This window comes from Diabrotica virgifera, chromosome 5 (assembly GCF_917563875.1).
Source record: "Diabrotica virgifera virgifera chromosome 5, PGI_DIABVI_V3a".
NCBI lineage: Eukaryota > Metazoa > Arthropoda > Insecta > Coleoptera > Chrysomelidae > Diabrotica > Diabrotica virgifera.
The window spans coordinates 84,953,155-84,968,155 of NC_065447.1; the positions used below are offsets into that span (position 1 = coordinate 84,953,155).

Here is a 15,001-nt window from a genome sequence, read left to right on the forward strand (position 1 = left end):
ACAACGCCAACCAGATAAGAAGACTTAAGAGAACGAAGCCGTTAGAGTTAGTGCAATAAGTTCAAATGCGTGAAAGTGAAAAAGCAGAGCAAAGTGCGGCTAAAGTGTACACGTTAGCTAGTAGTACTGTAATGTATTAGAGCCTAAGGAATATTGTTGAATATGACCTTAGATAAGCTTTTTATAATATTTTGTATATAGAACTAACTTGCTTATTGATCATAATAATGATCACATAGCAATAATCATAAGATTCCTGTTGGAGTTTTATTAAATAAAAAAATAAAAAAAAACTTTTTATTTACTCATGCGCCGAAGTACCTCATCGTTGGAAACGTTTTGTACCCATCGAATATCAGCATTTTTATATTTCTTTTTCTAGCTTTGTTTATATTAGTCAAATATAAAGGGATTCTTTTAAATAAATTACGTTGCATGTGTACTTCTTTTGCAGAACGGCATTATGGAAGAATCGGACCTCAAGGATATGGGAATCACAAGTGAGCTCGAGCGCCAGATCATCTTAGACTCCATAAAAAGCCTGCCATCTAAAGTTTCCGACAGTTCTTTAAATGTCTGCAACAATAATAACGAACAAAACACTGTCCGCTCCTGGCTAGTAAGGATTAGTCTGGAGCAATATTACGAAACTTTTGTCAAACACCTTTACCATGATATGGAGAGAGTGAAAAGGATATGGGACGTCGAATTGTCAGCCGTTTTGGATATTGAAAAAGTAGGCCATAGGAAGAGGATATTAGTCAGCGTTAGTAGTGGAGAACATATTGTAGCTGGACCAAAACTTGAAGCGATCACCGAGTTTGGTTCACTGGTAAGTCCTAAATACACTTAACATTTTAATTTAGGTAATATTTAGTATCATGCTTGTATCTTTTTTAAATATGTTCAATGAAATTAATGTCGACGCGATTCAAGTTATCTGTTTAACCCAGGTATTGTCCTTTTCATGAACATTTTTCAGTGCGTAACAAATGATAGGAAAAAGGGCAAGTCCGTGATAATACACATTTATGACATTTATTCTAACATGACATTTTAGTTAAATCTGACAGTTGTCAATTTTTATTTTCAATTTGGAATAAAAACAAATCAAATGTGTTTCTTGCATTTATAAAATGGTATTTTCTTTGATTTGTATAGTCTTATAAATTATACAGATTATATTTGTAATATTATTATCTAATTAAAAAAAAATATTTTTTTATTATGGCGCCATCTATCGACAACTAGAATAACTAGAATAAATGTTATAAATGTCACCGACGAAATGTAATCACCGACGTGCCTTTTTTCTGTCACATACAATTTAAGGCGTTAGAAAGAAATCGAAAAACTGTGACGCACTGAAAGATGATCATGAGAAAAAGAATATGACAATACCAAAAGGCGTCGCTAGGAAAATATTTCAATTTGCGGTTCAGGGAACCTGTATGAATCGAGTCTTTGTACTCTAGTACAGAGTATGGTATTATTAAAAATAGAAAATCTACGGTTTCGTTTTGATTTAAATTTGTCTCCTGCCAATCCCCGATAGTACTATTTCTAGGTCTACCCGTTGTCAACAAAACTCTGCAGAAGACAAATTTACACCAACACGTCCGTAGTTTCTCGGTATAAAATAAAACTATTTATACCGCAGTATGGTTAGAACGCCCTCTAACGGGAAATAAGTGAAATGAATGTCGGCTCGATTCAAGTTCTCTGTTTAACCCAGGTACGACAATACCAAAAGGCACCGCTAGGAAAATATTCCAATTTGCGGTTCAGAGAACCTATATGAATTGAGTCTTTGTACTCTAATAGAGAGTATGGCATTATTAAAAATAGAAAATCTACGGTTTCGTTTTGATTTAAATTTGTCTCCTGCCATCCACCGATAGTACTATTTCTAGGTCTACCCGTTGTCAAGGAGGCTCTGCAGAAGCTACGGACGTGTTGGTGTAAATTTGTCTTCTTTTTCTTTTTTTAATAATGCCATACTCTGTATTAGAGTACAAAGACTTGATTCATACAGGTTCTCTGAACCGCAAATTGGAATATTTTCCTAGCGGTGCCTTTTGGTATTGTCACACCTGGGTTAAACAGAGAACTTGAATCGAGTCTACATTCATTTCACTTATTCCCCGTTAGAGGGCGTTCTAACCATCTTTTTCTTCTTCACGTGCCATTTTCGCGACGGAGGTTGGCAATCATCATGGCTATTATAATCTTAAATGCTGCTGCTCTGAATAGTTCGGTTGATGTGCATCCGTACCATTCCCTCAAGTTACGCAACCATGAGATTCTTCTCCTTCCTACACTTCTCTTGCCCTGGATTTTCCCCTGTATAATCAATTGAAGTATGTTGTATCTCTCATTACGCATAACATGCCCCAGGTATTGCAGCTTTCGTGTCTTGATGGTTTCCAATATTTCCAGTCTTTTGTTGACTCTTCTCATGACTTCGTTGTTTGTTATATGCTCGGTCCATGATATATCCAGGATTCTTCTATACACAGTTCAAATGCTTCCAACTTTTTAGTAGTCGACGCGTTAAGTGTCCATTTTTCTATCCCGTAAAGCATGGTCGACAAAATATAACACCTTGCCAACCTAACTCTCAAGTCTAATTTCAGTTCTCTTGCACAAAGTACCTTTCTCGTACCGTTCTAACCCTACTGCGGTATAAATAGTTTTATTTTATACCGAGAAACTACGGACGTGTTGGTGTAAATTTGCAGAGCCTCCTTGACAACGCGTAGATCTAGAAATAGTACTATCGGGGGATGGCAGGAGACAAATTTAAATCAAAACGAAATCGTATATTTTCTTTTTTTAATAATGCCATACTCTGTATTAAAGTACAAAGTCTCGATTCATACAAGTTCTCTGAACCGCAAATTGGAATATTTTCCTAGCGGTGCCTTTTGGTATTGTCATACCAGAATTAAACAGAGAACTTGAATCGAGTCGACATTCATTTCACTTATTCCCCGTTAGAGGTTCTAACCATACTGCGGTATAAATAGTTTTATTTTATACCGAGAAACTACGGACGTGTTATTGTAAATTTGTCTTCTGCAGAGCCTCCTTGACAACGGGTAGACCTAGAAATAGTACTATCGGGGGATGGCAGGAGACAAATTTAAATGAAAACGAAACCGTAGATTTCCTATTTTTAAATATGTTAAAAAATTATTGAGTAAGTGATTATAATAGGACTATGATATACATATATTTATTTATCTTTTCTTTCGTCTGAAAATATAACCAATTTAATTTTCTTTTATAACAGATAATCATTAAATTTTCTATCTTCTTCTTAAGTGCCTTCTCTGTTACGGAATTTGCCAACGGACATTGTAAATTTCTAAGAATCTATTCTAAGTAGTTGTTTTGAATTAGAAAAATCAGTCCATTAGGGTTTTCAGTCAAAATGTTCTTCTTTTACCTCACACCTACGTCCGAGATATCATTTTATTCTTTGTTTGATTGTCTTTTTAACTTCATTCTCTTTCTTCATTCATCTTGTCACTTCAACTTTTGTAATATGTCCGCCCATCTTTAGAGTTCTTCTATACGTCTACATCTCCTGAAAATTAACTCTTTTTCTAGCTTACTATATTATGTATGTAGATTGTGTGTCCACGATAAATCTCAATAGCGTAGGACACTGTATAAGTCACACGTCTCTCTGTCTCTTTCTGTCTACCTTTCTCTGGTATCGTACATTTCTAAATGGAGTATTGGGCACATTGTTGCGTTTTTAGGCAATAATTGAAGCTGTATTAGGTCTGGATCCCGCGTATGAAAAAAAAAGTTGATTAATAGCAAGCTGAAAATTTGTTAATAGCTTAAGGGTGTCTAGTCTGAGAAACTTTGATATATGGGAACACTGGAACAGGGGAAGTTTTAATGGTGGAACAGGTTAAAAATTTCGAACGTTCAGACCACGAAAACGGCACATGTATTTTGTCCGACAGAACAGACTTAAACTCTTCGAACAGAGATTAAACTGTCATGCAAAACTCAGACTGCTATTTATCACCAAATGGGCGTTTTAATGAGTGGAACATGTAGAATATGTCAAATGCCAGGAATGATGACAGGTGATAAATAGCAGTCTGATTTTTGCATGAGAGTTTAATCTCTGTTCGGAGAGTTTAAGTCTGTTCTGTCGGACAAAATAAATGTGCCGTTTTCGTGGTGTGACCGTTCCAAATTTTTAACCTGTTCAACAATTAAAACTGCCCCTGTTCCAGTGTTCCCATATATCAAAGTTTACCCGACTAGACACCGCTAAGCTATTAACAAATTTTCAGCTTGCTATTAATCAACTTTTTTTTCATACGCGGGATTCAGACCTATATGATCGGTAGATCTCCTCAACATTTAGCCAATCGTATTGTTAGAGCAAATTTCGCTAATTTACTGCTTTGTCCTGTACCATTAGGGTTTTGTCGCCATTGTTGTTCCTACTAATTTTCATAAACTTGTTTTTTTTTTGTTGGGGCGCTCATATTCTCTACTGTACTTCAATATTTTATTCATTATTCTTTAGTATTTATATTTTGTATTCACTGCGTTAATGTTAGAATTAGTTATAGTGTATTATACAGTGTGTATCAGCCAAATGGAAGAAATTCACTTACAAAAATAAAATACACTTAGACATATCGATTCGTATTTTGTGTTACGCATGTTTTCAATAAAAACTTTTAATGTAGGGTATATTAGGTAACACTAAACGTCTTGGTAATATCCAAATTATTAATAATAAATCTTAAATAAATCTTAAATAGAAGTTTCTGCTTACGATACTTAAGTCAGCTAAGTCCGAGAATTTAGTTTTATGTGCAATACTTTTAACATAACTCATAAGAAGAAATCGAATAACGTCAGATTAGGTGATCTCTGAACCTAACAGAGTACATAGAGGAGTGATTTGAGCAGAAAGAGATAGTGGGAGTGGCCTTGATAGACCTCACAGCGGCCTATGATACGATAAACCACAGAACCTTGCTAACTAAGATCTATAACACTGTGCTTGACTATGACCTGGTAAATATCATTAGATAACTGTTATGTAATAGGCGTTTCTACGTTGTGTTAAATGGAAAGAAGAGCAGATGGAGATATGGAGAACCCAAAAAATGGCCTACCTCAAGGAAGCCTTCTAGCGCCGTCCCTATTTAACATCTACCCTCACACAAGTAGAGTCGACAATGGAAGAGGCTTTAAATATGATGTCCACTTACTACAAACACAACTCGTTAAAGCCAAACTCTACTAAAACCCAAGTATGTGCATTTCATCTCAACAACCATCTGGCGCATGTAAAACTGAATGTTTCTTGGGAGGGACAACGCTTGGAACATACTGATAGGCCCAAGTATCTTGGAGTGAGACTAAACCGCTCACTAACGTATAAATTCCACTATCGGAGCACAAGACAAAAGGTTTCTACGAGAAACAACCTTCTCCTGAAACTTGTAGGGAGCAAGTGGGGTGCAAATCCCCAGGTCTTAAAGTCAACAGCTGAGGCCTTATGTTTCTCAACAGGGGAATATGCTTGTCCCGTCTGGGGTAGATCTAGACACGCCCAACAAGTCACCACGGCGGTAAATGAAACATGTAGAATAACTACCGGTTGTATGAAGCCTACTCCTCTGCCCCTACTGTACCAAGCAGCTGGATTCGCATCACCAGAAGACCGTAGATGCGCCTCACAATATGTGGAGAAGTTCAGGCAAACTTTCGATGAAAGGCACCAATTATACGGGTTTGACGAACCGCCAGGAACCAGCCGACTTAAATCAAGGAAAAGGTTTATGAGAAATGTCAGCGTCGAACCACCCGAACTGTTCTCCCTTCATCCATAACGATCTAATGGAATGAACCTGGACTGGAGAACCTGGCGGACACTCAACCGCATACTTACAGGTGTTGCCCCTGTAAAACAGAACCTTATTAAATGGGGCATCAAGACGCACTTTGCGAATGTGAGGAAATATAGAACGTGGATCACCTGAGAGTATGCAGACTTTGCCCATCACAGTTCACCCTCGATGATTTATGGCTCGCAAATACAAAGGGTGTAGACGTAGCCCGATAGTGGGCAGAAAAACTATAGTCAGATCCAGACATGAAAAAGTAAGTAAAGGTGATCGTGGTGGCTATTCCATTGATCCTCACCTCCCTATCCACCGCACCGATTCGGAAATATACGGTTGTACTGCCAGGCATTGATTAACTAATGGATCGGTATTCCAAATAATAATTATTTTGTTGCGAACTGCGACTGCGACTTATAGCGCTCAAATTAAGAATTTTCTTTTTTCTAACGTTAATTTTTGAAAGACTAAGTTTTTCAACCTAATAAAAATATTTGTAAATTAAATATTTTTAAAAGATTTTTAATTGAAAAACTTTATTGGCCCATTTCCTGGTGACAACCTCCAAGGCTTCTACAATATGCAAGCACATGGATGCTGCAGTGAAGACTAAAGGGAAGGAATTCTACACTATGCAATTCACAACCCCCGTCTGCAGCATGGTAAAGTTCCAACGGAAAATGGACCTAGTTACTCTATAGGAGTAATACTAATATAAAAATAAAAATGTATACCATTTTTATTCATTCAGTTGCGGTGCGAAACGTAGTCTTCACTGCAGCATCCATGTGCTTGCATATTGTAGAAGCCTTGGAGGTTGTCACCAGGAAATGGGCCAATACAGTTTTTCAATTAAAAATCTTTTAAAAATATTTAATTTACAAATATTTTTATTAGGTTGAAAAACTTAGTCTTTTATTTAGCAGATGCCGCTAGGCACCTACTACCATCTCGTCAGTTGCGGTGGGAGATGGATATGTCGAAGATTTTTACCTGGGCCAGAGAAAAGCAGCCTATGCAGTTTCTGATGAACCTCTAACAAGAGGTGAAATCGTCGATAAGAGTGCTGGCTGCACTCTCTGATCTGAGTAAAAATTAAGACAGTTTTGGTTTCGCACCGCAACTGAATGAATAAAAATGGTATACATTTTTATTGTTAATTTTTGAATTTAAAAATATTTAATGTTTCGGAAACAATTGAAGATATATTTGCCATTGTACATGAAATGTCTTAAATTTTCTATGTACATATATTTACGGCAGCCCTACAACCTCCGCCGCTTCCCGCATTTCGATCTCCACCTTTTTCGGTCGATCCATTCCTCCTCATTTATGGCTCTATCTCTCATTATTCGTCCGATTACTTCTCACCATTTCAGTGCTGGTCTTCCTCTCCTTCTTCTATTCCATGGAACATAGTTTAAGGCCTCTTTTGGCCATCGTTCATCATTCATTCGCATTACATGCTCGTACCATAAAAGCTGTTTGGATTCTTACTCCGGTCAACTTACACATCCGAGGTTACAAAAATTACCATCAAGCTGAAAATTGGCAGCATTGTTCAAAATACCATCATAAATGAAATCTCAAAAGTCCTCATAATCCGACAATCCGACCCGAGCTAAAAAATTTACGCGGGGCCAAAGGTCACCAAATACAGTTTTTAGCGATTTTCAGCGAAACGGTAAGTTTTATCATAAAATTAGTTCTATCAAAAAATGTAGACTAGATAATTATCTATAAAAAATATCTTATTACTTTTTTTCCTAAGAGCCACCGTTTTTGAGATACAACGATTCAAAAAGTTGTAATCGTGATAATATGCGCACACGTTTACACACCACCTTTGAGGTAGTGTACTTAGCGCGTTTTTTAACGTGGTTTCTCCAGTAGGCCCATTCCACGGATCTGTTATGATTCTGTTTAATTTGAAACTATTGAATAATTGATATTGGCAAGGGTTAAAAATGATAAAAGTTATAAAAAGCGGTATAAATTAAAAAAAGGGAAATCTATCCAGCTGGTTCATAAGTTTCTAATACTTCTGCTTCCTCTTTTCCTTGTTCTTCTTCTTGTTCTTTTTCTTCTTGTTCATCCTGGGTGCAAGTAAATTGCTCCAATAATGACACATCGCATGGCTCCTCGATAGAATCAAATGAATCCCCAATTGTTGCTTATTCAACATTGGAGCACGACCGGTTTTGATAATAAGTGCATGCTACCGAACAAAACAGTCCAACTTTTTTGCAACCACATTTAGCGCTACATCCCTTTTTACAGTTGCAAAAAATTGTGTTCAGGAGTTTTTCCAGCGCAGGTGGGAGTAAAATTTGAATTGGTTCTAATGAATTGTCGAATAATTTCCATCCCCAGTCTTTTGGATCTAGCTGATAACCAAGCCACACTTGAACTTGGTAATATACCCGAAAAAGTTGTTGATGAGCAGCCGCTGAGGTTGGAGGAAGACAAGATAATTGCACTTGTCTTTTATTTCGAGTATTTTTAAAAAAACATGCATATCGAAACTTATCTAAGCACGTAGTTTCTTTAGGTGCTCCATACATCGAGAGAAGAAAGCTAATTCCGTTGGAAATAACTTCTTGTGGAGTTGAATTTTTTTTTTTTTTAAAACTTCAGCACATTCAAGTAATAGGTTTAACACGTATTTTCACTCCGGAGTAGTACCTACTCAAGACTAATTAATACCTCGAGAGTGTCATCTACCTGAAGGATTTCGCCACCCAGGAAGATAACGGTGTAATTTTCATAATAGTAAACAAACTAAATTTGCATACAGTTTATTGTATATTGAAATGTTTATTAGTACTTAGCAATAAACATTTTTCCTAGAAAGTTGGCTTTCATTATGATGTTCAAACCCTTCTGAGAAAAGAATAGGTAGGGTGTTAGATTAGCCGACGTACCGATAGAACGTGTTTATTCCGACAAAATCCATCTTTACAAATTGAATAGGACGCATAAGTAAGAAGAATTATTATAAGTTAATACTTCGTCATATCAATTTACTATTTTTGTTGGGAGTAAGCCGTAACATTGAAATAATAATTCTTGATATTTTCGCGTTACATTCACTTTGTAAAGATTTTTTTGTTGGCAATGTAATATACAGCTTGTACATTGCATCCCTCGGTAAATCGCAAGCTGTATAGTTAAAAATATTATCATATTTATATCCTATATTATTATGTGTAATATAAGTTAGGTAAGTTGACCGATAGAATATTATGTTTACTTGTATTACAGCTTCAGTGATGTATATACGTGGTGTACTAATACATATTATGACGATTAGACCTTTTCAACTCTTTGAATCGTTGTATCTCAAAAACGGTGGCTCTTACGAAAAAAAGTATTAAGATATTTTTTATAGATAATTATCTAATCTACATTTTTTGTTAGAACTAATTTTATGACAAAAATTAACCGTTTCGCTGAAAATCGCTAAAAACCATATTTGGTGACCTTTGACTCCGCGTAAATTTTTTAGCTCGGGTCGGATTTATGAGGACTTTTTAGATTTCATTTATGATAGTATTTTGAACAATCATGCCAATTTTCAGCTTGATGGTAAGTATTGTAACCTCACTCCTATTTTTGAGTAGACCCGTCTATAGTTCATTTCTATTACTTTTTTTTCTTCTCTTTAATCGTCATATTGGTTCTACAACCGACTTGTAGATTGCCATTTTGGTTTGAAAACTAATTTTAGGAGTAAGCAGTTTAGTGTTTGTACTTTTGTACCCTTAAATTTTCTAAAGAACCTAAAAATTGGATAACATACAGGATATTGCATTCAAACTAAGAAAGTTGTTATCGACTACTGTTACATGTTATACGTTAGAGCGTTTTTTTATCACTCCCCATTTATTTGTATTTGAATTTATTCCAGTTGACTGATACGCACTGTATATGTAAGCAGTAAACGCTGAAACAACAAGGGGAGTATCATCCGTGTTCCCACTTTCAGAGCTTAATGTGCAATCGTCTCACTGAGACCTTATTCGAGAAAATTAGACCAAAGGTATAGCATAAACAAGTGTTCCTAACTAACAAAGTTAGAGTCGTTATTGACGATTTATTGATTTTGAGAACTAATTGGTTAGTATATCGAAAAATTCGATCTTTTTGGTTTGGTGATTTAATTTGTTGTTTTCTATAACATAATAAATACTCCGATAAATGTTTACCATTTTGCTTAACAGCTCACAGATAAAAATACACACAGTGCGCTTCAAAAATACCGCACCGTTATTATTTTTTGAAACAATCTTTTGGGCCACGTTTCGGCCACTAAGGACTACGAAGATTTTTTCATCTTTCTCATGACTAAGTTTTTCTCCTCTTCCAGTTTTTATTTTAATAGAATGTTCTTCTTTCCTTTCTTGGGACCACTTACTAGAAGAAGGGGCGAGGAACTGGGATAGTGAGAGGGATAAGATTGAAATTGAAAAGTGAATGCGATGGGTAAGTTTCGTAATGGTCCTTTCTTTACACTATTTAAATATTCGGACACATATATAAAGATATATGTATCCAGAGATAAGTTTGAACATCTACTTTCTATGGTAGTATTATCTGAACCATTAGCTGTAATAAACTCTCCAAGGTATTTAAACTTTTTTGATTCTTTTACTTATTCTTGTTCTATTTTCATATGAGAAGGGGTATTCTTGATGTTTGTAATAAACTAAGTTTTATTGAATGCTATTTTCAGGCCAGGTTGTTAGTCAGCTAGCTTCATTGACATTATTAGCTAAAAGAGTCAGGCCATCAACGAAAGCTGAGCAGTTTACCTTCATACCCTTTCTTTGTCTTTCTTTCAAGAATATCTTATTCTTTCCGTTAACATTATGTTTATGTTTTTGTCCTTTTATCAGAAAAATACTCAGCCAGTCCCAGAGCTACCTTCACCATCAACATATTCGGTGAACAGCAACACAGGAACAATTAGGCATAGGCACAAGAAATCCAGACCAGCACCACCTCCTCCGGTCAAAAAGGAACCAGAGAAGAAATTGCCAACTGAAATCTATGTCGGTGGCAGCAATTCCATAAAGTCGCAATGGAGACATCAGCCAATACTTCTGATAACGAGTTTTGTTAAGTATACTGCCAATGTAAGTGTTTAGGACATTAAAGTCTAACAAGAGAACTAAGAAAATCATTAACATTCAGTTCAGCGGGATGTTATTGTTCGAGGTGTGAAATTATATACACAAGGGATCATTTCATACAAAAGGTAGATCCCTTGTTTATGGAATTTTGCATCTTGAACAATAGCACCCCGCACAGCTGAATATTAATGAGTCTCTTAGATCTGTTGTTAGACTATATACAGGGTGAGTCACCACTAACGGGACGGAAGATTACAGCGAAATGGTAAAGATTTGAAAAAATTTTTAAATTAATAGTTTGTAAGTTGATAAAATCTACATTTTAAAATGATTTTAAAATAAACAGGGTGTCCCAATAAATGGCGGCGTATCAAAGTTATATTTTTTTTGAAGTTATACTTCTTTACGGGCGATATGAGGGTGAATTTTTATATGTTAAAACCTATGATCCCGGCGCATGCGCATTATAACTTTGTTCTGATTGGATGTTCAAATGACATGTCAAAAATTATCCAATATGGCAGCTGTAGCACAGCTGTGGTGTGGACGGTTGACGGTTTGGTTATGTAATGTATGGTTGTTGCGTGTTAAAATTTGTGGGAAGAGAAACAACAAAGGTTAGTTAATAGTTATACTGTCTTTTTGAAGTTACACTTCTTTAGGCGCGATTTCATTGAGGGTGAAATTTTAGTAATCTGCGCACACAGGCAGTATGGAGTTCGTTACTAAATGTTTTAATTTATGTATTTATCAGTCCGGAAAAGGTGTGGAAATAATATATTAGTGTTTTTAAATATATTTTTCTACAAACGTGTTAAAAATGCAATTTATAGCACTCCATAGGAGCGTTAAAAATGCTACTTTAAAGCACCGCTGCTTTAAAAATTTTAAGGCACTGCAGTTAAAAGTGAATTGTCAAATTGTGAAACGTCAAAATATTTATATTTCATTTAGTAATATTAGTAGATATTAATAATACCTATTTAATAAATGTTTCTTCTAAAATTTAGGAATATATTAATTTTATAATACATTTAAGTATGTATGAATTTTCTTTACAATTTTTACTTACCAGTTTGTTTTGTTTATACCTAATATCGCCGTTGTCTAGCAAGTGTCTTCGTAGATTAGCGGTATGTGTATTTAGCTACGGACCCGTTAGTACTTGGTTCAATTCCCACGTAAGGAAATTTTTTTTGTTTATTATTAATGGTTATTGATATCTTAGACTATTATTATATGGACTTATAGGTCTGGATCCCGCGTATGAAAAAAAAAAGTTGATTAATAGCAAGCTGAAAAGTTAATAGCTTAAGGGTGTCTAGTCGGATAAACTTTGATATATGGGAACACTGGAACAGGGGCAGTTTTAATTGTGGAACAGATTAAAAATTGTGAACGGTTAGACAACGAAAACGGCACATTTATTTTGTCCGACAGAACAGACCTAAACTCTCCGAACAGAGATTAAACTCTCATGCAAAAATCAGACTGCTATTTATCACCTGTCATAATTTCTGTCATTTGACATATTCTACATGTTTCGCTTAATAAAACGCCTATTTGGTGATAAATAGCAGTCTGATTTTTGCATGAGAGTTTAATCTCTGTTCGGAGAGTTTAAGCCTGTTATGTCGGACAAAATAAATGTGCCGTTGTTGTCGTCTGACTGTTCCAAATTTTTAACCTGTTCCACAATTAAAACTGCCCCTGTTCCAGTGTTCCCATATATCAAAGTTTATCCGACTAGACACCCTTAAGCTATTAATAAATTTTCAGCTTGCTATTAATCAACTTTTTTTTCATACGCGGGATCCAGACCTATTATAAATGATTAAAAATAATTAAAAATAATTAAAATAATTAATCGGGATGTTGCCCAACTATTTACCGGGTTGCAAATTTATAATAATTGCCTATTTCAAAATGCACTTTTGAAATTAATTTTTCTTATGCACAAATGCAATTTCAGATTTATTATTCATTACAATAGTTCACAAAATTTCCTGACATTCTCACGAATCCAACGCACCAAACTGCATTAAAGTCCGTCTTACTGCGCCAAAAATCGGGAGTAAGGCCTTTTTTGTGCTTCAATGCCTCGACTAATTCGGCCAGAGATCGAGAGGTCGTGAGTTCGAATCCAGTGCAATCCTATACAAAGTTTGGTGTTTAGAAAACAATTAAAACAAACTGTTTAAAGTATATTTATTTTTAAAAAATCATATAATAGAAATATAACTTCTTACGTGCGTACAAAGTACACACACATTCTTTTTTATGGAATACCCTGTATTTTATTGCATTTTTCAATTGTCCGCAAAAAATTAGATATAGTTTCATAAGGCTTCCCTATACCTATGAAGAAGGCTTATTCTTAAGTTATTTAAGAAATTATAAAAACATTACTTTTACATCTAAATAGTTGGATATTGGTTCAATGTATTCCATGATTAATTATTACACATTTTTCTACAGGGTGTTCAAAATTTATAGTTTCATTAGTGGGGTATTCAATGTGTCATATGATGCGTATTTTAAATGGAACACCATGTATATTAATAAATAATTATACTTAACACATTTACCTCTTTCGAATCGTATATGGATGTCCTATACCTAGGTCTCATAGTTTTTGCGTAATTTACAATTATTTAAATTCTTACTCTGTAAATCGATTTTAAAACAAAAGATGAAGTTAATTAATGTCATTGTATGACATTGTCATTTTATGACAGTACGGTCTGGTAATTATCTTATAATTAATGCATTCCATGTTTGATTATTACACATTTATTTACAGGGTGTTCAAAATTTACAGTTTCATTATTAGATTATTTAATGTAGCTTAATATGATGGGTATTTTATTAGAACACCATGTATATTAATCAAAGATTGTACTAAACACAAGTTCCTGAATTAGGAAGTGCAGCATTTACAATATTTTTAATATTACCTTATTTAAAAAAATTCATCTTGGTCAATACTGGTGACCTATGTGGCCAAATACATGGACCGAATCTATCTATCCATTTATTTCTAAATTTTATGTTGAGGTTGTTCTTAATATCACGTCAAAAATAAGCAGGAGCTCCGTCCAATTGGAGCCACATGTTTGTTCGCACGCTAAGTGGAAGGTTTTAAGAAGGGTTCAAAAAACTTGTTTTAAGAAATTTAAAAAAGTTGCTTCATTCAGATTTTCGTCAAAAAAATATGGGTCGATAACTTACTGGCTCAGAATACTGGCCCAAACATTAACACTTCATCGGTGTTGGCGATCAACAGTAAAATGTTTGTTTACTGTATCATAATGAAATGAAAGCTGTGTATATTAACTAGACGATTATTATTAAAAGTGGGTAGATTCGTCTGTACACAATACATTCTTAAAAAAAATCAGGATCTTCTCCAAATTCTGAAGTCTATAAACGAAAAGTTAAACGTTCCTGTTCTGTCTAATGCTGGTGTAGTTGAGTTTTATACGGATGATAGTGGTTTTTCTTATGTATTCTACATACACTTGTTTGACTGATCTCCAATTGACTCAACATTTTTCACTTAGATACTAGTATTTGGGTTTTCCGTAACAGAAAACAGGACATCAAGTTCGTTTGACGTCATCAAAAATAAATGGTTTATTTTTATTTAACTTTTCCTACCTATGCAACATTACCAGCCGCACAGAATCTATCGAGAAATTTCTCAAAAACGTCCTTTTTTGGGTGTCTTCTATCAGGATACTTTTAACCGTAAACTTTAGAAGCTAAGAGAAACTTTTAAAAATATTCCCCAATGCAAAGTAGCATGTCTACTCTTTCATAGATAGCGTGATTATTCATTTTTAGGAACAATTAGATTTGAATGTAATTGGCTCTTCCAAAGCCATTTTTAAGTAAAAAAAAAAATTGAATATCATACACGGATGTTTATAGTTTTGATAATTACGAGACCGTACTGTCATAAACTGACAA

The 15,001-nt window shown here is 34.8% G+C and overlaps 1 protein-coding gene across 3 annotated transcripts in view; it reads left to right on the forward strand.

Moving 5' to 3' along the window:
- LOC114324206 (ankyrin repeat and SAM domain-containing protein 1A-like) overlaps positions 1–15,001 on the forward strand; it is a 351,154-nt gene that overhangs the window by 304,632 nt on the left and 31,521 nt on the right. For all 3 annotated transcript variants that reach the window (XM_028271967.2, XM_028271968.2, XM_028271969.2), the window contains 2 exons: positions 455–832; positions 10,793–11,032. In XM_028271967.2, coding sequence (XP_028127768.2) covers positions 455–832; positions 10,793–11,032 — 618 coding nt within the window. The remainder of the gene's footprint in view (positions 1–454; positions 833–10,792; positions 11,033–15,001) is intronic.